The sequence below is a fragment of the Kogia breviceps genome, chromosome 13, assembly GCF_026419965.1.
Source record: "Kogia breviceps isolate mKogBre1 chromosome 13, mKogBre1 haplotype 1, whole genome shotgun sequence".
Taxonomy (NCBI): domain Eukaryota; kingdom Metazoa; phylum Chordata; class Mammalia; order Artiodactyla; family Physeteridae; genus Kogia; species Kogia breviceps.
This window is the reverse complement of record NC_081322.1, coordinates 73,959,586-73,985,133: the sequence shown is the minus strand read 5'-3', so window position 1 is coordinate 73,985,133 and position 25,548 is coordinate 73,959,586. Positions and strand designations below refer to the sequence as shown.

The 25,548-nt window shown below is 34.0% G+C and overlaps 1 protein-coding gene across 4 annotated transcripts in view; it reads right to left on the bottom strand.

The window, feature by feature from the left end:
• STXBP5 (syntaxin binding protein 5) overlaps nucleotides 1–25,548 on the bottom strand; it is a 157,836-nt gene that overhangs the window by 84,610 nt on the left and 47,678 nt on the right. For all 4 annotated transcript variants that reach the window (XM_059083446.2, XM_059083450.2, XM_067010979.1 and 1 more), the window contains exons 5-8: nucleotides 22,662–22,796; nucleotides 21,058–21,121; nucleotides 17,006–17,089; nucleotides 6,637–6,760 (exon numbers count right to left, since the gene is read on the bottom strand). In XM_059083446.2, coding sequence (XP_058939429.1) covers nucleotides 6,637–6,760; nucleotides 17,006–17,089; nucleotides 21,058–21,121; nucleotides 22,662–22,796 — 407 coding nt within the window. The remainder of the gene's footprint in view (nucleotides 1–6,636; nucleotides 6,761–17,005; nucleotides 17,090–21,057; nucleotides 21,122–22,661; nucleotides 22,797–25,548) is intronic.

The following is a 25,548-nucleotide window of genomic DNA, read 5'->3' as shown; positions in this document are numbered from 1 at the left end:
TTACAAGAACCAACAAGTGACTAGTGATAGAGTTAAGGAGAACACTAGATCAAGGGACAGGAAAGGACTGCCAGGGGAGAAGACTGGTTTCTTGAGGTGGGAGAGAGAATTGGGGTCATCAGAAAGGTATGGAAAAAAGGAGGCTTAAATCTGAAAACTAGTCCCTCATGCTGTACAAGGAACAAAGTAAGAATTTCAACCTCTATTTCAATCTGTTCAGAGACATATGACCTTTCAGTCAGGAATTTAAACGTTTGCTCTGAAGAAGACCAGATACATAAAACCTGGCCAGGTACAAAATTCTTAATGTTTGTCTTGCTCAACAGTCTTTTGGCATTGCTCTACTGTGTCCAGCATTTAAACTTAAAGTTTAAAGCTGGTCTGATTTTTACTTCTTTAAAAATAAACTTTTTGTCCACCCCATGCAAGGATACTAAGAGAGTAGTTTCATTATCTCTATAAACTAAAAATGTTACAGTTTTTATAGAGATTTTTCATTAATCTTGCTTGGAAATTAGTGAGTCCTTTTGATTTGCGTACTCTGATCTTTTTTTTTCAACTCAGGTTTTAAAAATTATGCCACTGGTTATTACTTACGTTCCTGAGAGGTTTACTCATCTGTAATCCTAGACTAACCATTTTCTAAATCAAATCAAGTAATAAGGCACTAGCTAAGATTTTATAAAGCACATATAACTAAACGACATTTAGAGCATCACTGGATTTCACCACTAAGTGTCATTTTACTTCTTAACTGCTATGCCACCTCAGCAGAAAAATTTGTGCTTACTCTTTCAACTACCTGTGAACTACTTTGATAAATCATTGAAAAGATCTGGTTAAATATAAAACTCGACTTAATAAATCACATAAACCTCCATGTAACATGTGATTTCTTCTTGTCTCTTACTATGCCCTGCTTCCCATCCCCCCAAATTACCCAGCCACAATCAACAAAGTCCTATTGATTCTAGTTCCAGAATTTTATTATGTATGTCCATTGCTTCTCATTAGCAGTCATAATTGATATCTTCATTATTTACTGTTGACAACAGCTTCCTAATTGACCTCCCAGCTCATCTGATGCAATACCATCAAAGCAGTATTTCCAAATATAAATTTTATGTTTCTCACTCTAAAAACATTTCCTAGGTCTCCATCATGAGGTCCAAACTCTTTAGCATACTACAATGTATATTTTTGCCTCTGCATTCAGTTCTGTCTTAGTTTCTTGCTATTTGCCCAAAGGAATTTTAAACATTGGTCATATTAAACTATTAACAGTTTTCCAAGAATAGCCTGCTTTTGATTATGTCTTTGCACCTTCTGACTAAAATAACCTTGCTCTGCTCTTTGCTATCATATAACACTCAAATATAAAAACTGGGGAAAACTCTGTAATGGACTACATTAAAGAACTGTTGTATGGATTTGTTATTTATTGAATGTTTTATGCTTCAGGTAAATCTTAAAAGTAGATTAATAGAAATTTTTAATATGTCACATCCTTAAAACATTACATTAAGTTACCTTTACTTATGTAAACTTCGAATTTATCTTTCCTTCAGCAATGCTTTACAGAATAAAAGTTCTCTAATCCTGGGTTATTCTTTGATAAATGGATTGATTGTACTGATGAATAAGCTCCACGAACTAAATCTTAAAATGTCATTTCCTATAATGGATACCTATTGATTTTGACTATCTACCATCTCCATTTCCTCTGAGAATAACCTGACTTTGGTGAACATGACAATAGCAGAAAAATCTCACTCTGCAACACATCACACGCACATACCCGGGATTACATGGGAGATCCTCTGGGGCCCTGGGTCAGCGGATCACTTAACCATGATGACTGCTTCAGGGTAAGTACCTGAGCCATGCCAGGACTACCAAAGTTCTTCCCTCCTAAAAAATGAAAGCCTATCTGCCATAGGGGAGAAACAAGCCAAAAGAGAGAGAGAGGGAAGCAGAGCTTACCCAGTAGGCTTACCATACAGACATACAGAATTTACAGCTCACCAAGACGAAATGACTTTGCAGAGTCAATAGATGGTACAAATCCTGCTTAATTTCCACACAATCATAAAACTTTACACCTTAAAAATCACCTTGTTCAATCCTTTCATTTTACATATGATGAAACGAAGTCCCAGAAAACAGTAATTATCTCTACAAAGTATTTCACAGACAGCAGAGCTAGAATTACATTCCAGATTGTCTGACTGCCAGGGAAATGTTCTTTGATATTCATAAAAACTAGATTAAAGGGAGATATCACTTTTTGTTTGTTTTGGTCAAAAATCATCTGTTGAGTAATTTCAGACACCCAAATAGAGACTTTCTGAAAAAAATATGACTATCAACCATCTTGATATGCATAAAATTACACAACTTTATATCAGAAAATTATCTTAAATGAATTCAAATTATTCTTTCTTGGCCATTTTATCATCATCTAGATAACTGCTCTGCCCCTCAGAATAAGAGTCCACTATCAAACAGCTTTAGCAATGAATGATGCCAACAGAGGGTAAACTGAACATAGCTACCAAATCTGGGGAACTGTCTTATAATTAAATTATAATTCAAGCACCAGGCCATCATTTCTCAAAGTGTATTCCATGGAACCCTAGACAACTACAAGATGTTCTGTGAACAAAAGATGCTAAAGTCAAATAAGTTTGGGAAAAGCTACATAAAATAAATTAACATATAAACCAACATAAATAATAAATATACATACAGTTGATCCTTTTTTTTTTTTTTTTTTTTTTGCGGTGCATGGGCCTCTCACTGTTGTGGCCTCTCCTGTTGCGGAGCGCAGGCTCAACGGCCATGGCTCACGGGCCCAGCTGCTCCCTGGCATGTGGGATCTTCCCGGACCGGGGCACGAACCCGTGGTCCCTGCATCGGCAGGCGGACTCTCAACCATTGTGCCACCAGGGAAGTCCCTACAGTTGATCCTTGAACAACATGGGTTTGAGCTGCATGGGCCCACTTATGTGCAAATTTTTTTCAGTAGTAAATACTAGACTACTACAGATGTAGAACCACAGACACCAAGGGCTGACTTTAGGTCATATGCAGGTTTTCTACTAGGCAGTGGTGAGCACCTCAACACCCTGTGCTTTTTAAGGGTCAATTGTATATATGTATGTATACGTGTGTATACGTACCTTCCCTCTTAGAAATTCATAGTGTACATTAAAGATTAAGAAGTCTTGTAGTGAAGAAAATGTTTAACTTTAATTCAGCATTTCTAAAACTTCTTTGATCATAACATACTTTTTCATCAAATAACTCATTAACATAGGAAAAATTAGTATCGTGAAATACATTTTGCGGAAAACTAATCTAAAAATCTTTTGGTCCTATCCTGCCAAGTAAATAAGATATCCAAATTTATATTTACTATAATCGCATATGTATATAGTATGTCAGTTTCCAGGTACTTTCACTTACATTTTGCTTATTTGTTCCAAGGTGTAGAATGGTGCCTATCACAGAGTAGAACCAATATTTGTTGAACGACTAAATAAAAGTACAATCAGTTCCAATCAATTATCAAGGTAACGCTTATTAATTTTTTTTAAGAATAAGATATACTTAACTACTACCTTACATGGTTTAGATATGAAAAAAACCCAAGATCTACTGTAACTGTTAGAAAGTAAGAGCAAGAGACCACAACACAAGATAGTAATGAAAAAAGGCCCTAAATTTCAATCCATCAAAGCAGATATTTAGTATACCAAAAATTGCATACCACAAATATGGTATATGTATATATGGAATATGTGATACCTTGTTACTGTATGAAATACACATTTTTGTGCTTTAATGTATAAAAATGCACTTAGTTTTGCCATTGAACTCAACTATCAGCATAAATTTAACTTTGGCAGGTATCTACCACATTACTGTTGCTGAAAATAATTCATATTTTATAAAGAAACAGTACTCCTGATGATCTACATTTTTAGGCTGCTATACTGTGCCAACAAACGCCATCCAACTTCCTAACATCTGCCACAGAAAAATACATACTTTTACATTTTGTTTGGATTCTAATTTTGAAAAAAACATATTATATCAAATATTCTTTGTCTTGTTTGAAAAAAGTAATTTTAACTAGCTACCCTTTTTTGCTAAGATATTACAAACTCTGTAGAAATCTATTTATGCTACTTCTAAAAGTCTGCTCTCAAGGTCTTAAGTTTTTAGTATAAAAAAAGTATCAAGATTAAATAGAAAATCACCATTTGGCAACCAATAAGTAATCCACCCAAGAAACAACAACAGATGCTAAAACCAGAGGGTAAAAATTTGATGAGGAACGGTATGTTTACAGAGTCTCAAATATTTCCTTCAAATCAAAAAACTTATTGATTACAAGAACAAATCAAAAGCATTTATTAATTTCAAAAGGAAAAAATAACGTTATAATGGAGAGACCTAGTAGACAGAAGCTTAATCAAGGGATCAGAGTATGAGACATCACTAGGAAAAATCAAACAAGCTCCACCTGAGGCTGCAAAAAGAACACATCAATCCTTTTGGGATATTCCTGCTGAAAATGTACAACATGAATCTAAACATGAAAAAACATCAGACAAAACCAAATGGAGGCACATTCTATAAAATAACTGACCTGTAATGTTCAAAATTTATCAGTTAGGAAAGTCAAGAAAAGGCTCAAGAACAGTTTCAGTTTGAATGAGACGAAAGAACATGACAACTAAATCTATCCTGCATATAGACCCTTTTGATAAACGGCAAAACTTGGTGATATAGGAGAAAGTCTTTGTAAGAAACAAATACTGAAATATTTCGGGATGACTGGGCAATATGTTGAAAACTTACTCTCAAATGGTCTGAAAGAAAAAAACCTCTTTGTACTAGACTTACAAAAAAAGATAAAAATTTAGATAGACTTAAAACTTTAAAACCAATATTACATATTTCTACCATCTTCAATATTATTTTTATTTCCTTCTGGATTTAAAATTAAAGGTCTTGAAACTACTCATCCACTGCTTTGGTTTTCTGAATTCCTAGGTTCCAGTGGGGTTGGGAGATGCTAAAATGTATGGGAATACTCAGGAGTACCACAAAGATTAGGGACTTAGGCACTAACAGAAGGAAGAACAAAAATATATTAGGGAAAACTGGAACCTACTATCAAAAGGGCTATCCTCTGGAGGCACACATAAATAGACCTGTAGCAAATTTAAAATAAGTGCTTTTCCAGAAGATGACTGCTACCAAAAAGCAGTGGTAAAATATATTACAATATGTGGCTAAAAGAATTATTATTTTTACCAGAAAACAAACAAGTCTAAAAATGCATATTGCTACAGAAAGATAAGTTTTTAACTGACTGTTTATTTTCTACATTGTAATAATTCAGAATGTACCAATTTTTTTTAAAAAAGTGGGCATTCATATTTTAAAGCAAACAATGAAACATTAGCAATAACTACAAAAGTACTCTTTTAGTATGCTACCAATTTAAAAAACAGTTCCTTTTATTTGCCTAAATTTGCTGGTTAAGAATCTCTTAGGGTAGAATTGGGAGAATGCAGATTAATAAAGAAATACAAATTCCTAGGCCTCATCCAAAATTCTAACAAGGTCTTCATAATGTGTTCATAAGCATCCTAATAAAACCTTCATGGAGGTTCTGTATATATTACTTGTACAGAAAAAAGTTAACAAAGCAGGCTTGAGACCGCTATCCCTAGAAAGGTCAGCTTGCAAGATTAACTCTCTTGGTTGGCAACTGGTAACTTGGCTTTCAAGACAGCTTCCACCATTCCAAGACTGATAAGGGTGGCACACTATGCTATATTATCTATACAAACAATATGGTTTATGACCTATCTCTGCTTTCCTTCTGAGCATCTAAAATTTTGGTACATGCTAAAGCAGAGGGTACCTGTGGACTGACATCAATACAAACTATGGACTTCTGGGTTCAGGTGAGCTTCACTGGTAGATAACATTTCACACATGTGGTAATAACTCATTGCTAGAGGAATTAAGCATGTCCTGTGTGACTCCACTGGGAGAAGACTGTTGGAAACTTGAACCTGGCTTCCTCCAGACTTCACCCCATGTGCCTTTTCCCTGTGCTGATTTTGCTTTGCATCCTTTTGCTGAGTCCTATGAGTCTTCCTAGTGAATCAAACTTGGGGTTATTTTGGGGACTCTGAAAACAATACTTTAATGTATAAAATTACCTTCTTAGAGTTCCAAGTGTTTCAGTACATATTATATATACATTACAACTTGCAATTGATAACTTTAAGATGACAACAATTTAAAGTAAGTCCTATATCACTCACAAAATTATCTACTTTTTGGACTACTGGAGAAAAGAATACTCAGAAGATTATGTAAATTCATTTTCTCAAAGCTCATATTTGCAATTTGAATTGCAAATAGTTATTTGAGATTTTATTTACCTGGTTGTTACAAATTATTTCTGTATGTATAAATATTTAAAATTCAAAATCAAAGAAAACCCATCCTTATCATCAAAAACAAACAAACAAATCCAAATGCAAACTCAAAACAGTTTATTGTCCATCACAATTTAAGTGGTATTTAAAAGGGATACATTCTTACCATGTGGAGTTATCGTCTGTACAGGCTTAGCAGGGGATCTCACATTCCATATAGTCAAAGTGCCATCTGAATGACTGCAAATAAATTGTTTTCCTTCATGATGCCAAGCAACAGAGTGGATAGCCTACAGAAGAGAGATAAAGAATTCCATTTTTAAAAACAAAATTTTATTCAAACACCAAGTTATTCATAATTAATTTTTCATTTTAAACTTTTTCTTATTTCCCAAGCTAACGTCAATCTTAAATTCCCATAACTTAGTCCTCCTGTCATTATGAGATTTAATTTGGTTCTGACACTATTTTAATGTTTTTTACTTTATTTACTCCTTAAGTGAGCGTAAGGATAATACGATAGTGATATATGTATTATTGACAAGTTCAGGAAAACAAAATGTGTTCTTACAGTTTCTTAGAATAAACAATAACATAAATTACCAAGCAATTATAATCAATATTCCATTGGAAAAACTAGGTGCATTGACAGATGAGAACAAATTTTAGAAATTAACTAAAATTTTAGAATTTTTAGACAAAAATGTAATTTGGAATTAAGGTCAATTAAAAATACCTCAGAGTGAGCTTTAAGACAGGTTACCCATTTCTCACAGTAATTATTATTATTATTATTATTTTGTGGTACACGGGCCTCTCACTGTTGTGGCCTCTCCAGTTGCAGAGCACAGGTCCAGACGCACAGGCTCAGCGGCCATGGCTCACAGGCCTAGCCGCTTTGCGGCATGTGGGATCCTCCCGGACCGGGGCACGAACCCGTGTCCCCTGCATCGGCAGGCGGACTCCCAACCACTGCGCCACCAGGGAAGCCCTCTCACAGTAATTATTAAGGTGACCTTTAAAATCTGAAATTTATTTTATATGTCTGAGTCACTTAAAAAACTATCTGAAAAATATTTTTTAAGTTTTAAACTTTTAAATTTATTTATTTCAAATTTATTTATTTTAAAAAAAATTAAAAATTTTTAAAGGTTACTTTCCATTCACAATTATTACAAAATATTGGCTATATTCCCTGTGTTGTACAACGTTATACAATATATCCTTCATCCTATCTTACACCCAACAGTTTATGCCTCCCACTCCCTGACCCCTAGATTGCCCCTCCCCCACCTCCCCACTGGTAACCAGTCGTTTGTTCTCTATTATCTGCGAGTCTGCTTCTTATTTGTTATATTCACTAGTTTGCTGTATCTTTTAGATTCCACATATAAGTGAAATCATACAGTATGTCTTTCTCTGTCTGACTCATTTCACTTAGCATAATGCCCTCAAAGTCTATCCATGTTGCTGCAAATGACAAAATTCCATTCTTTTTTATGGCTGAGTAGTATTCCATTGTATATATATACACCATATTTTCTTTATCCATTCATCTCTTGATGGGCACTTTGGTTGCTTCCACATCTTGGAAATTCCTATGAACATTGGGATGCATGTATCTTCTAAGGAAACAATCCCATTTACCATTATATCAAATAGAATAAAATACCTAGGAATAAACCTACCTAAGGAGGCAAAACATCTGTATTATGAAAACTATAAGATGCTGATGAAAGAAACTGAAGATGACACAAACAAATAAAAAGATATACTGTGTTCTTGAACTGGAGGAATCAATATTGTTAAAATGACCATATTACACAAGGCAATCTACAGATTCAATGCAATCCCTATCAAAATACCAATGGCATTTTTCATAGAACTAGAACAAATAATTGTAAAATTTATATGGAAACACAGAAGACCTTGAATAGCCAAAATGATCTTAAGAAGAACAGAGCTGGAGAAATCATATTCCCTGACTTCAGACTATATTACAAAGCTACAGTCATCAAAACAGCTCAAAATAGCTCAATGAAACGGGATAGAGAGCCTAGAAATAAATCCATGCATTTATGGTCGATTAATCTATGAAAAAGGAGGCACGAATGTACTATGGAGAAAAGACAGTCTCTTCAGTAAGTGATGCTGGGAAAACTGGACAGCTACACATATGGTTTGGCCAACCCGATAAAAGAATGAAATTAGAACATTCATTCTCTAACACCATATACAAAAATAAATTCAAAATGGATTAAAGATCTAAATGAAAGACTGGATACTATAAAACTCCTCGAGGAAAACATACTCATAATACTCTTTGACATAAACTGCAGCAATATTTTGTTTGGATCCGTCTCCTAAAGTAAAGGAAATAAAAGCAAAAATAAACAAATGGGACCTAATTCAACTTAAGGTTTTTCCACAGCAAAGGAAACCATGAACAAAATGAAAAGACAGCCTACTGAACGTGAGAAAAATATCTGCAAATGATGACTGGTAAGGGATTAATATCCCACATATTTAAACAGCTCATACAACTCAACATCAAAGAAACAAACAACCCGATTACAAAATGGGCAGAAGAACTGAATAGACATTCTTCCATAGAGGTAATGGAGATGGCCAACACGCACATGAAAAGATGCTCAACATCGTTAATCATCAAGGCAATGCAAATCAAAACTACAATGAGATATCACCTCACACCTGTCAGAATGGCTATCATCAAAAGAACACAAATAACAAATGTTGGCGAGGATGTGAAGAAAAGGGAACCTTCATACACTGTCGGTGGGAATGTAAATTGGTGCAGCCACTGTGAAAAACAGTATGGAGGTTTCTCAAAAACCTAAAAATACAGTTACCATATGATCCAGCAATTCCACTCCTGGGTATATATCCAAAAAAACCAAAAACATTAATTTGAAAAGATACATGCACCCCAATGTTCATGAAAAATATTTTTATATGACCAAAGTTTGTTACCCTTCTGATATTATTTATTCTGATATTATTATTTTTGATATTATATATATTTTTTGTTGATATTATTTAAATTTTGTCTGTAAAAAATTTTAAAAATCACTCTCCTATGTTCTCTTTAAATTACTTCTTTTCTATTCAAGTTGATACACTTCTTGTTCTTAATAGTCAACATACTCTAAAAGCTATCCTACTAGAATGTCTTGAACTGCTGAGTGCAGCACAAAAACCATGTAACTGGAAGTTAAGAGTTTCACTTACATACAAAGTCATCATTTAGTATCATCATTCAATGTCCATTTATTTGGGTTCCTCATATGCTTATAAATTTAAGTTAAATAAAATAATGTTTATGGATCACATTTTAAAATTTAAATGATGATAGACAAAGACAATCAGCTGTATTTTTATTTATTTATTTAGTTTATAAATTTATTTATTTTTATTTTTGGCTGTGTTGGGTCTTTGTTGCTGCACATGGGCTTTCTCTCTAGTTGCGGCAACAGGGGCTACTCTTCATCGCGGTGCATGGGCTTCTCATTGTGATGGCTTCTCTTTGTTGTGGAGCATGGGCTATAGGCACATGGGCTTCAGTAGCTGTGGCATGTGGGGTTCAGTAATTGTGGCTCACAGGCTCTAGAGCTCAGGCTCAGTAGTTGTGGCACACAGGCTTAGCTGCTTCACAGCATGTGGGATCTTCCCAGACCAGGGCTCGAACCTGTGTCCCCTGAATTGGCAGGCGGATTCTTAACCACCATGCCACCAGCGAAGTCCCTCAGTTATATTTTTAAATGCCAATATTTAATACAATGTTTTAGGGTCAAAGTATCTCTAACAAAATTCTAAATAAAATCTTAAAACAGTAATAAACTTATTCCAAAATATACACATGACATTCCATAAACTCAACTTCAGAATAAGCAATTTCTGGGACTTCCCTGATGGTGCAGTGGTTAAGAATCCACCTGCCAATTCAGGGGACATGAGTTCAATCCCTGGTCCGGGAAGATCCCACACGCTGCGGAGCAACTAACCCCATGCACCACGCACCACAACTACTGAGCTTGCACTCTAAGCCTGTGAGCCACAGCTACTGAGACTGCATGCCACAACTACTGAAGCCTGCACACCTAGAGCCTGTGCTCCACAACAAGAGAAGCCACTGCAATGAAAAGCCCACACAATGCAACAAAGAATAGCCCCTGCTCAATGCAACTAGAGAAAGCCCACACACAGCAATGAAGACCGAACGCAGCCATAAATAAATACATACATACATACATAAATTTATTTATTTGTTAAAAAAATTAAAATAAGCAATTTCTTAGTCACCTTAATAGATGAAATTATTTCTATAAAATATAAGTAGTGTTAAGAAGCTATACACAAAGCTATTTAAATATATTTTTTAAAAAGTGATAAAAGAAATACAAGAAAGGTTTACAGTGTTATCTGGAACTTATAAATAAAAACATTCTAATCTTATCATATATAAAAATGTGTAACATATACAAAAGTATATATTATAGAGAGAACTAATATTTCTACTTTGCTAAAGAAAACAATATACATCCTTGTTTAAAAGTACCTTTTATTTTTAAGATATTAAATTATTAGGCATTCCAAAAATAAATACTAGCTAATTACAGGGACCAATGGCTCATAATTTTTTGGATAACAGAGAGAAACAAGTAACAGAAAATACCCTACAAAAAGAAATAACCAAATGTGAACTTTTAAATACAACAAACATGCACAAGTTTTTCCATTATTTCTGCAATGTTTAAAGTACAAATACAACTTGATAAAAGATTTCTTTTTTCCTAATAGTCTAATACCATTACCTGTAATACTACATATGTGCTACCCAAGTGTGTATATATATATATGTAAACATAAATGTCAATAATGTATATATAGTATAGTAAACTTTATGCTACAGTAATGTATATACTATGTAAGTATAGTCTAAGTATATGTATACTGTGTAGTTGACCCTGGAACAACATGGGTTTGAATCATGCAGGTCCACTTATATGCAGACTTTTAATAGTAAATATTACGATGCTACATAATATGTGGTTGGTTGAATCCACGCTTGTGGAACCATGGATATGGAGGAATGGAGTATATGGACGGCTGATTCTAAGTTATATGTGGAGTTTCAACCTGGTGGCAGGTTGGTGCCCCTAACCAGCACTGTTCAAGGATCAACTGTGTATTAATATTTACTAAGAATAAATTTTATGACTTTGCATCTCTGTTCATTAGTCTGTAGTTTTCTTGTAATTTTTGTCTGGTTGGTATGAAGATAATGCTGTTTTCACAGGATGAGTTGGGAAGCGTGTTCTCCTCATATTTTGGGGAAGTATTTGGGTATAATGGGCATTATTTGCTAAAATTCACCAGTGAGCCTTCTAAGCCTGGAATTTTCTTTGTGGGAAATATATACATTAAAAATTCAATTTCTGTAGTAAATATAGAGCCACTCAGGTTAACTATTTCTTTTAGAGTGAGCTTTGGTACTTTCAAGAAATTTGCTGTCGCTGAAGGAATTTGTCCATTTCTTCTAAGTTGCTGAATTTAAGTTGTACATATATCCTTAATGCTCTCTTTGTATTTTTTTTTTTTTTTTTGCGGTACGCGGGCCTCTCACTGTTGTGGCCATTCCCGTTGCGGAGCACAGGCTCCGGACGCGCAGGCTCAGCGGCCATGGCTCACGGGCCCAGCCGCTCCAGGGCATGTGGGATCTTCCTGGACCGGGGCACGAACCTGCGTCCCCTGCATTGGCAGGCAGACTCTCAACCACTGTGCCACCAGGGAAGTCCTCTCTTTGTATTCTTGTAGAAATTAAAGTGATATCCCTTTCCTCATACCTGGTATGGGTAATTTGTGTCTTTTTCTCTTTTTTCTTATCCCCCGGCTGTTCATCAATTTTACTGATCTTCATAAAATTTTAATTTTTTCCTGTTATTTATTTCATTAACTTTTGTTCTTTATTATTTCAATTCTTCAGCTTACTCTGGATTTAATTTGCTCTTCTTGTTTCTTGTGGAGGAAGCTGAGGCCATTGATTTGAGACTTTTCTTGCTTCCTATTACAAGCATTTAATGCTATAGTGAATGCTTTAGCAGCATTTCATAGACTTAGTGTCATATTTTTATATTTTTTTCAGTTCAAAATACTTCCTCAATTCCCTTTTATTTCTTCATTGACCCATGGGTCATTTAAAAGTTATATTGCTTACTTTCAAATATTCATAGATTTTTCACCTACCTTTTTATTATTGATTTCTAATTTAATTCCATTAGAGAGAACATTTTTAATGATTTCAAACTTTAAAAATTAAAAAAACCCTGATTTTATGGTACAAAATATGGTCTGTCTTGATGAATGTTCTGTGTGTACTTGAAAAGAATGTGTATTTTGTAGTTAAGTGAAGTGCTCTGATACCTACTCTGCGAATGCTGATACAGCCATTTCAGCTGTCTTTTCATTAGTGCTAACATTATTTTTTCCTAAAATATCTGTGTCTTTATATTTAAAGTGGGTTTCTTACAGATAGCATATAGTTGGATCTTGCTTTTTAATCCAATTTGACTATCTCTGCCTTTTAACTGGGGTATTCAAACCACTTACATTTAATATGATTGTTGATATAGTTGCATTTAAATCTATCATCTTGCTACTTTTTTTCCTGTTTCTCCCATCTATTCTTTGCTTCCTTTTTCCTTTTGTTCTGCCTTCCTTTGGATTCAAAAAAATTTTTAATTCATTTTATTTCCTTTTTGGCTTACTTATTTATTTCAGTTATTGTTGTTGCTGCTTTGATGTTCCCTTTAGAATTTGCAATATATGTCTTTACCTTATCAGAATCCACTTTCAAGTAATATTACATCACTTTCGGTACAGTAAAATAACCCAATTATTCCTTATTAAACAACAATATTCTGTCTCCTGACCTCTGTGTTATTATCTGTATTTTAGTTCTACGTATGTCATAAACCTTACAATGCATTTTTATTATGTTTGGTTTGAATAATTAATTATCCCTTAAAAAAAGGCTGTTATATCTACCTACATATCTGCCATTGTGGTATCCTTCATTCCTTTGAGTAGATCTAAATGTCCATCTCATTATCATTTACCTTCTGCATGAAGGACTTCTTTTAACATGTCTTGCAGTGAAAATCTGCAAATGATGAATTCTTTGAGTTTTTATGTGTGTAAAAGTGTTTATTTTACCTTTGTTTTTGAAAAGATATTTTTGCTGGATATAATTCTAGGTTAACAATTTTTTTCTTTCAGAATTATAAAGGTATTATTCAACTGTGTTCCGGCTTGCATTGTTTCTAAGGAAACCATTTGCTGTCATTTTAATCTCTGCTCTTTGGTATTTAATGTATTTAATTGTCCTCCCCCTCCCCACCCTCTGGTTGCTTTTAAGATTTTCTCTATCACTAGGTTCTACTTTTAAGCAACTGAAATATGACATGCTTTTGTGTAGTTTTCTTCATGTTTCTTCTGCTTTGAGTTCATTGAACGTCTAAGATATCTGTATATTCTAGAAGTTTTTATTTATTTATTTTTGCGGTATGTGGACCTCTCACTGTTGTGGCCTCCCCCGTTGCGGAGCACAGGCTCCGGACGCGCAGGCTCCGGACGCGCAGGCTCAGCGGCCATGGCTCACGGGCCCAGCCGCTCTGCGGCATGTGGGGTCTTCCTGGAGCGGGGCACGAACCTGTGTCCCCTGCATCGGCAGGCGGACTCTCAACCACTGCGCCACCAGGGAAGCCCATATTCTAGAAGTTTATAGGGTTTAAAGTCTTCATCAAATTTGGGAAACTTTGGGTCATTAGTTCTTCAAATATGTTTTCTGTCCACATGCTCCCTTCTGAGACTCCTACTACACATATATTAGTCTTCTTGAAGTTGTACCACAGTTCACTGATGTTCTGCTCATTCTTTGCTCATCGTTCATATTGAGTAATTTCTACTGCTATGTGTCTTCAAGTTAATCAAGCTTTTCTTCTGCAATATCAAATCTTCTGGTAAACCCATCTAGAGAAAAATTTTCACCTTAGACATTTTTCATCTCTAGAAATTACACTTGTGTTTTTGAAGTCTTGCATGTCTTTCCTCAACATATTCATGCTTTCATTTACCTTTTAGAGCATATGGAGTCTGTTTAATATTTGTTTTAGTATCCTTGTCTACTGATTATACCATCAGTATCATTTCTGAGTCTGTTTCTATTGACTGCATTTTATTCTCCTTTTGCATTACATTTCCTGCTTCTTTGCATGCCTCATAGATTTTTATTTGGATGCTAATCATTGTGAAATTTATGATGGGTTGTTATACTCTTTTAAAGATTTTTGAGCCTTTTTTTCTGGGATGTAGTTAAAAATACTGCTTGGAAACAGCTTAGACTTTTTAAGGCTTGCTTTTAAGCTCTGTTAGGCTAGCTGAGCCAGTCTGTAATGCAGGGCTAGTTTGGCCTCACTACTGAGGCAGTACCTTTCTGAGCACTCTTCCTGATGCCCTGTCTCTCTCCATTCTGCTGGGAATGTGAACTACTCTCAGTCCTCTGTGTGCTACAAGAATTGTTCTACCTACTCCTTTCCAGTGGATCTTTTCCAAGCCTCACACCCATGAAGTAACCAGTATTCAGCTGAAGACGCAGGGTGAAGGGCTCCTTGCGAACTTTAAAAACTATCTCCAGGCAATTCTCTACTCTCTGTTACCTTGTCTTATAAGCTATGGATATCTTCCCCAATTTCCCAACTCTGTCTCCTCAACTCAGGGAGACTGTTGGGTTTATTAACCTAGGTTCCCCCCTTCCCCCTTCATGGGCTGAGACCTGGAAGATCTCTCCAGGTCATAAGCTAAGGCAACTGAAGGGCTCACCTTGTTTCCCCTCTCTAAGGAATCCCTGTTCTACACTACCTGCTAATTTCTAAAAACTGTTCTTTCATGTATTTTTCCAGTGTATTTAGGTGAGATGGTAAATTCCCTGTGACTCAAGCCAAGATAACTATTTAAATGACAAAAGCAAAACAAAAAAAAGTCAATTTTTAAAATGTGCTTTCATTTTGACATAGGAAACAACTCTACAGGCCAAAGCTTCCAGAGAAATGACAAGAACTCTTTATTAAAAATATTCTTTTAAAATATTTCAAGATCTTGATGGGTGAACCACAGAATACTTACTAAAAATCTTTAAATACAAAAAGTATACAACTATGAAAGCAAAGGAAATTCTTTTAGTCAAGCTTACAAAGATAATACACAGACATTTACAAAGTATTCCAAGTATTGCTACAGTTGCTCAAGGTAGTCTGCTTGAGTAACTGAAAGCATCAATATGAACACATGACATATTTCTCAAAAACAAACAGACAAAACCACTTACACATTTCCTAGATCTATTCACTGAATTGGAAATTGTGAACACTCCTGGTACCCAAATTATGGTCACCAGATACCATTTCACACTGAAAGAAGCCAGTTTCATGGAAAAAGATATTCTAAATTTGGGACAGAAATATACAAGATTAATAGGTATACTTTGTTATAACAGATGGCAAGGAAGCTATCCAAGAGTATTATCACCATAGGACTCAGGAAACAACTGGAAGAGATTCACTGACCAAAGATGGGACAATTTGAAAATCAATAAGGATAATAACTTCAATGTACTGAAGCATATGAAATATGTTTAAATATTTGAGTACATAGTGAAACAGAAAACAAGAACAAATTACCCATCATTAAGATTACTAGAGAACAACCCCTTTAGAGTAAATACTAAAATAAAGAAAGAATCAAGCATTTATCCTGCCTTTCCTATCTGAACTGTCCTACTATATAACCAAAAGAGTAGACAACAAGTTTCTCTTTACTGAAGTGTCCCAGATAATAGATAGAGAAGGAATTATAAAATTAGAACTTCCCTATTTTGCAACAACTACGCACTAAGAGATCTAGGCCTTGAACATCACTGGCTGCTAATATCACAAACAGAGACTAATATCCAACCTGGTAGAAGAACATCAGCATCATCTATGAAATGGTCTTGCTAAAAATGAAAAAAATGAAACTAAATACGATCATGCCTCAGTAAACCAATTTATAGGAAATCTGAGGGCAAAAAAAGACAAAATCAATCAATCACAGTCTTTATTTGGATCCTAAAGCAAGCAAACTATAAATATTTACAGCATACTATCACTTGTATAAAATTTAAAAATAGCATACATTTATTAATTTGTTTGTAAATGCAGAAAATATCTCTGGAAGAATACATGAGAAACTAACATTGGGATGTGAGGTAAGGGAACTTGGATGGCCAAATGACAGGAGTTGCAGAGATTTTTTTTTTTCTATCTTTTGATCTATTTTAATATATTATCATATATATGCAAAAACTGCGTTATTGCAATTTAAAAGGTTGCCTAAAAAAATCACTAATTAAGTTCTTAGAGAAGCCGTTCTGAGGTAGAGAAATGACAACAGCTTTTGATTAGCAAAAATAATGTTATTACCTCATCGTAGGTGTATCTGTAGTCTGCTTTCTTTGATTTGAGGTCCCATAACACTACTGTTCCAGATTCAAAGCCAATCAAAAGCTGTAATAAAAGAAAATGCCACATTACCTAGGAATGACATAAATCATATGAAACATTTATTTGCTGATGATAAAGATAATTATCATTCATATGCTTCAGGTATGAAATTATAATATAATTAAACATCTGTACTGCTAATTACTAATCACATGGATGAAATATGGGAACACTGCATTACATATTTATATGCCTTTGATCATTAGGGATTCAACATATAACATACAACTGATTACTGAAAATGAAAACAGTACCATTTTGAAGTCCAGAGGGTATATTTTCATTAATTAATATAAGTTACTAATAAAAATTAACATTTTCATGTGCTTTAAAGTTTACAGACTTTTCTAATTTAACACATTATCAGGCAATCTCATTTACTCATCTATGTATTGATTAGTTCCAAATTATATCTAGCCTAGACCTCTCTCATGAGATTCACACTTATAATTCCAGTGGCCACATGTTCACATATTTATTCCACAAGAACCTCAAAATAAATGTGTTCAAAAGTGAATTCATTATGTTCTTCCCTACCCTCCTTTTCTGGTATTCTCTATTGCAGTGTCTCTCTCAGCATTCTTTTTTTTTTTTTTAATATTCATTAAGTCTCTCAGGCAAAAACCCTCGGAGTCATCTTTAACTCTAGTCTCTCCCCTACCAGGTAAAATCATCAAGTAATTTAAAAAGCACACTCTAATATCTCTCTAATTTACTTTCCTCCCCTCCAATACCTCTCTCTTGGTTCAAGATACAAAAATCTCTTCTCTAGTCTCTGGTCTCTCTGACTCTCCAGTCTTGGCCCTTTTTTTAACCCATTCCATATTGTAGCTAAGGTGATAGTTCTAAAATGCAAATCTGATCATGTAATGTAAGCTTTTCGTTTAAAACTTTTTAATGCCTTACCATTATTTTTAGATCAAGTCCAAACTGAATAATCTGACCTACAAGATACATCATGGTCTGGCCTCTGCTCACCTCCCCAGCTTCATCCTTTTCCACATCCCTCGTACCCAATACATTCCATTATATCTTTCAGGTCATGCTCTCTCTTACCTTTACGCCTTTCCCCATGCGGTCACCCTAACTGGGCCACTCCATTCAAATGTCATCCTTTTTGCTTGACTAATTCTACTAATCCTTCATGTCATTTTAGCTATCACTTCTTTTTGAAAGTCTTCCTTGACCTACCAAATGTAAGTCAATGCCCTTCCTATGTGCTCCAACAGCAACCTGTACATTTTTTAACCTGAAGGGTCACTAGACAATAAAATAATGTCTTTTTCCTTATCTGAATTCTCTTGCAAACTGTAACACTGGTCTATTTAAGCAAGAACTGGTTTTACCTTGTTTATTACTATACCTCTAACACAAGACAGAGAGCCTGATATGTTGTAGGAACTTTTTTTATGAATGAATACATTTTTTGTGAATGAATAAGTTCTGGAATGAAATGCATGTTCTTGCCTCACAAACTGTCTACTGTTTACCACCTCCTGCACTGGCATTTTCCATATCTCAGTATTCCCTCTGCTTGAACCCTTCTCCCTTTTTAATTCACTTTTAATTCACTTTTAAGCATTTAGTATTGCTTCCTTGGGTAAGCCTACTCAATTCCCCTGGACAGACAGAGATGCTTCTTCTCCTAAACTAGTAAATGCATTTTCATCTATATGTCTCTAATATCTAATGTACTGCCTAATGCATAGTAGCTATTCAATAAATATTTGTTTAATAAATACATGAATGATTGGTAGCTAGCCAATAACTGTTCATGTAATCTGGAAATATGCACAACTTTGGGGACAGACCCAGTAACTTTAACTAAATCGCAACTTAGTGGATTTCAGACTACGGGGACATTTGGAAGACCCAGTCGTTGAAACTAACAAAATAGATTTTCCCACCTTGGTAGGAAGTACACTTAATTTTCCTAACATAAACTCTCCTTTCTTCGGCAATCTGAAATACATACTCTTTCTGGAAAAAAAACACAAAACTGGTATTTGTTTCCTTTACCTTTCTCTAGTCCTTCTAAATATCTTGGACATGTATATGGCATTTTCTGATGGGGGAAGTAAGAGAGGAATTTCAGGAATAAAGAAAGAGATGGAAAAATATAAAATTTAAGAATTGATATACAGTATAAACAATACTGGATTGCTCAGAACACAGGTAACTTAAGCTCTAGCCTTAGATCGGCCACTTAGTAGCTATGTAACTTTAAAAAAATAATTATTTTAATTTTAAATAATAATTTTAAATAATTTAAATAATTAAGATCTGGACCACATCCAGATCTTAATAACGTAAGAGGGTTAAAGTAAATTTTAACACCTCTAGCCAGCTGTATCTTCCTAAGAATGTTAGAAATCTGTGCCAATAAGTTAAACTTTAATCCCTACAATCTCCTAAATATTAAAAAAATAGAAGAACTAACTGAAGGATGTGGTACTTATAAATAGAAAATTGCACAACTAAGGTGCTAATAAATTTGGAAGTGAGAGAAAGCACTTTATGTTAGGATTATCAGGACAGGTATCATGAAAGATATGTATTTAATCTGAGCCTCAAGATGTGAGTATGAATTCAGCAGAGAAAGAACAGTGGGAAAGAATTCCAAACAGAGGGACTTATATAAATAAGGCATAGAGGTAGTAAAGAGCAGCTCACATTTGGGCAACAATAACTATTTGCTTCAGCATAGCATTTAGGTAAAGATGTTCTCAAAGATAATGAAACCTAGGGCTATATTTTAAGGAAACATTGTTTTGTTTGTTAGATACTGCAGAACCACTGAAAAGCTTTTGAACAGGAGAGCAATGAGATTAAAATGGCACTCTAGGAAGACTGATCTGGAAATGACTCAAGAATAGGTTGGAATGCCTTGAACTGCAGTGGTCATAAGGAGATTGAATAGAAAAGACACTGCAATGGAAGGACTGAAATGATTTACTGACTGATTCAACGTAGAAGAAAGGGAAGTTTTCAATTCTTCCACACCAGGTCTCTCACCCAAAGATTGGCTTTTAGACAATTATCTTATACCAAAAATAAGTAAGTAAAGTGAAGATACAGGTTACTGTAACTTGCTTCATGTAGTTTCTCTCAAAACATACAATTGTATGATATAAGGTAGCTCTAAACAGTACCGCTATCCTTTTGTTTTCCCAGTGTTAACAGAAGAGTGTTAACACAACATATAGGCTCTACCACTCTCACTAACTGAGAAAAGGAAAAACCTGAATAAACTTCACAAAATCCAGAACTTTCATTTCACTGATTTCTGATAGTGATTAACTTTCTGGTATTGATGCAGGCTAATTTTCATGAAATTTTATAAGTAGAAAAAATATCATTAAATAGAACTACTGAGAAACTGGTTTGAATTAGGAAGTAGAGATTCATGGAAAAGAAAATTTTATTATTTTTCAGTGTACTAATGAACCTAACTTAACGATAGCTAGGTAATGACTGCATGAAACTGGTTTCAAGTGTTAAAAAATTAAGTATTATTAAAAAAAATCTCTATTGATCTGAGCTATTTATGGAGAAAAATTTAGGGGAGAGACATACAGAGACAACTCTAACATAAGATGTTATGTGATAAGTGCTATAAAAATTGTTTAACTAGTGTAAAAAAGAATTCAAGACCAAAAGAAAATAGTTTTTGTCAGGATTATCAGAAAACAAGGGGAATTACTCTAAATACGCCAAAAACAAGTTAACAACCTTTAACTGTATTTATTAAATTTTACTTGTTTTAGAGTTTTCTTCTTTAAAATGTAAATATTTTAATTTTCACTTGTTCTTCATAATGCATAAATAAGCAATTAAGTATATATGATATACAACCTTTGTTATCAATCTCAACTTTGGAGAGTAAGTGAAGTTCTAGAATAGTTTGCATATTTAAAAAATATAAAATTCATGCATTTAAGTAATAAATATATATATATTTTAAAATCTACCTTTCCTTCATCCATTGGATTATCACTTATATGGACTACAGGTCCTGGGTGAGATTTAGATGACCTAAAAGAAAAAAAGTTAAAATGTTTTTTCTCAATTAAAAATTGCAATACAATTACATATTCAATACAATAATAATGAATGGAAAATAAAGATATATTTACAAAGGTTGAAAACATTTCAGCAAGTGATCAGTAACAGATGTATAGTTCTCAATATGGATCAAAACAGGAATCAGGAAAAACAGTGACTCTCACGTTGATATAAGTCAGCAAAATTTAAAATTATGTACACTTTCTGTATAGGAAAGAATCTTCAATTTTGTATTTTAGCACAGAAAATTTATTCTCATGGTAGAATTCTCAAAGTTAATATTTTAAAATAAAGCAGCATCTAAAATATTGCTATCTTTATTTTACTCAATTCTAGCCTCCAGTTGGGGCATCTCATCTAGATCCACAGTTCATACCAAAAATAAGAAAAATTCCATTATGGCTTTTAAAAAATCAACAAAATAATGCCACCAATATTTGCTCAGAGAAAAAAGAAGTCATACAGATAAGAATGTAGCTGAACTGATGCCTACAGAGTAGAAATAAGCAGAAATAACCCATTCATAAACTCTAAGAGTTGAGAGACCAGTCCACTTCATTGAGAGCCACTTGTGAAACCACACAGACACCTGCACCAGGCCTCCCCGCTATATGCTGTGATCAACTCAAAGAACAGACCTAGAAAACCCTGTACCAAGGGACTGAGAAATAACAGTTCCTGATAAAGGAAGGAAAACCAGACTTAATACACCATTACAGCTGCAACAACACATTACTTAGGAGATACGCCACAAATTTATCCTTATGTCAAATTCTGTGGAATGCAACAATACGGAACTATTTGTTTAAAAACAAGAAGAAATGCTGAAAATGAACCTTGCCAACATCCTTAAATTCTGATGTTTATGTCTAAATAATATAAGAAAAAAATTAGAGAAAGAGATAAGATTCTAAGACAGTGAAAAGTTAGCACTAAAGATCCTTAGGGCCCTAAAGCACAACCCAGTTTTTGTTGTCATTACTGTTAAATAAAAGCAATCATCACCATATCAAAACTAAGGAAAATTAACTGTCAAATTAATTCTGCAATGTTACACTATAAACACTTACATTATATTTGGTAATTCCTAAAACATAGCAAGTAGTGGTTTAGATCAGTGTTTTCTAAACATTGGTGGCAACTCGTTAGTGGGTCATGAAATCAATTTAGTGGGGCATGACCAAGCATTTGAAAGAAAAATAATTAGATGATAAATGAACAGAAAAAAATCTGGAATGTTTTTCACCTAATAAGAATAATGGTTTTATTAAACTTGTGCTATGGCTTATATATATGTGAACGTATTTATATATAATACATATATGTATCTACATAGATATATGTAAAGCATTTAAATTTTCAAACTGCCAATGGGGCAATACTTGCAAAAGGCTAATAAATCTGTATTTAATATTAAAAATTTAATTCTATATTTACTAATTAGCTATTACATAATATTATCATATATGGTACTGATAGTTTCAGATATGGAATATTTGCTCAAACTCACAGTTCAATGGCTTTATTCCACATAATGACGTAGCCTGAGAGTGTGAAGGACTCCACATTGACAATATGTATATTACCTCGTTCAGTGCCCACATAGAGCCACTTACTCTGGAAAGGCAGATGGCAAAACGTAACCCTGCAAGAGGAATTATATCCAAAAAGGAAATCAGAAAAATATCTGGTAAACTTTATTAACTGTATTAGAGGGTTAATAATGACATATACAATTTAGGAAAAGCAAAAAAGATACAACCATCAGATTTATCAACTCACTGTAGTTAATATACAATTATGCTAATTCAACTTTAATGGCAAATATAAGTCCTTACAGTAAATAGCATAACCTGATAGAAAGAAGATGAGTTTTGACATTAGTATGTGTTTCAAATCTGGCTATGTCATCCACTGTGTTACTTCAGACATATGACAAATTTAACCTTTAAAGCCACAAAGTGAGTCTAACACATCACCCCTAGGTACTACAGTACTTCTCAGAAGTTATTAACACACTAATCCATCTCGGCACCTGTGCTTACTAGTCCTTCTGTGCAAAACGCTCCTCCTGCTCATATTCTTCCTCTGTTCAAGATTTAGTTAAAATACCACCTTCATTCAAATTGATATCCCAACACTTCTGTATCTCTATCAGGCTTGCCTTGTAAGAGAGTCTACCTTCCTCACTAACTTGTAAGCCTTTGGAAGGGCTAAGATCCTCTGTACTTAGGCTTAGACAATGATATTGGAATATACTCAAAACTATCTCCTTCTAAGTCCTGATGATATAAAAGTCCTTCATTGACACATTATAATAATTTACATGCATGTATTAAACTTTATAATCATTCTAATAGTTTCTAACATTTTCTATATAAGCTCAGTTGATAACAAGGTTAAGAATGGAAAATACCTTGTCCTTTGTGTAGGACTGATTTTTAGTAAAAACAAATAAAGATAGTATGTTATGAAACCATATAATGCTCATTTTTTTCAGACTACCTATTGTGTCTCTCAAAATATACTATTTAAAATTTTAATGGAATAGCCCTTTCAATAATACACAATGATGATAATCACTGCTGAACTCTCAAACTGACAGTAGTCATTAGGCAAGATACAGCATACAGAATTTGCTATTCCCATTAACATAACTTCATTACAGAGAATTTTCAAGATGAAATCACTTCAAATAAATACATGCAACTCATGGTCTCACTATTTCCTAGAGCTAATGTTCATTTAGATAATTACTTAAGGTTCATCATCTATATTTTTTGAGTGTTTTATATGATAGCATGTCATCTTTCCAAAGGATTTATGTAAATTTAACAAAGCAAAGAAATGACTACTGAATCAAAAAAACATCTTATAGTACCTTATTACTTCACAAGGCATTAAGTCCACAGTACCTTTATGAAAACTTTAGGGCCATATAGGTTTCAGAATTCAGAATTTTCCACATTTTACAAAGGTACATAATAAGTATTTATATATTACCTAATATGGTGGTAGCACCTTGTTAAAACACTGATTATTTCTGAGGTATAATTTTTGGCAGTTTCTTTTACTTGAGATATAATTGTCCTATAACTTTAGTTTCAGTCGTATAACATAATTCAGTATATGCATGTATTATGTAATGATCATCACAATAAGTCAAGTTAACATCCATAGCCACAGGTATAGTAAGAATTATTTTCTTCCTGTGACGAGGACATTTAAGATCTACTCTCTTAGCAAAGTTCAAATACATAACAGTGTTATTACCTATAGTCACTGGAGGTTTCTTAAAAAGTTACACCTACCATATGATCCACTCTTCCCATTCCTAGGTATTTACCCCAAAGAAGGAAAGCATATGTCTACACAAGACCTGTACACAAATGTTCATAGCAGCTTTGCAACAGACCCAAACTGGAAATAACCCAAATGTCCTTCACCAGGTAAATGGATGAAAAAATTGTGTTATATACTTAGAATATTATTCAGTAGTAAATAAGAACATGCATACAACATACAACATGCATACATGCAACACGAATGAATCTCAAAATCCTTAAGATGAGCAAAAGCCAGACAAAAAAGACATATTTTATCGTTCCACATACAATTTATATGCAATAGAAAATGCAAACTAAGCTATTGTAACAGAAAGCAAATCAATGGATTTTGAGCGTAGAGGCCAGTAACAGAAGAGGGGAGAGATTACCACAAGGAAACATTTTGGGGTGATGGGTAAGTTATCTTGATTGTGGTGACAGTTTCATGAGTGTATATATGTGTCAAAACTTATCAAATGGCTTATTACTTTAAATATGTGCAGTTTATTATATGTCAATTATACCTAAATTAAGCTATTTTAAAGTTTTTTGTTTTCAGAGATTTGTGGCTTTAGGAATTATGAAAAATAAGATTGTGACTCTGATTAATACATAGGCACAATCTCTGGAGTTAAACTGCCCGGATTTAATTTGAGCTCTGTCACTCACTAGCATGTGGCCTTCGGTAAACCATTCAGTCTCTCAGAGCCTCAGTTTGTAAGTGGTAAAGCACATCCTACCTTAGTGTTCACCTGAGGATCAAATAAGACAAAGCATGGTAGATGCTTAAAATGGGGCCTGACACAGGTAAGTGCTCAATAAATGTTAGCTAATTATTATAAAAAACTAAGTGATACTCTACCAATTAGAAGTTATAGGGCAAATTTTAATGACATGAAGAAAATAAGGTACAATAATAGCATGCCAGACACAAAATGAACAATGCAATAAATATCAAAAAAACAACTATTTCTGGTACTTCCCTGGTGGTCCAGTGGTTAAGAATCCGCCTTCCAATGCAAGGGACACGGGTTCGATCCCTGGTCAGAGAACTAGATCCCACACGCGTGC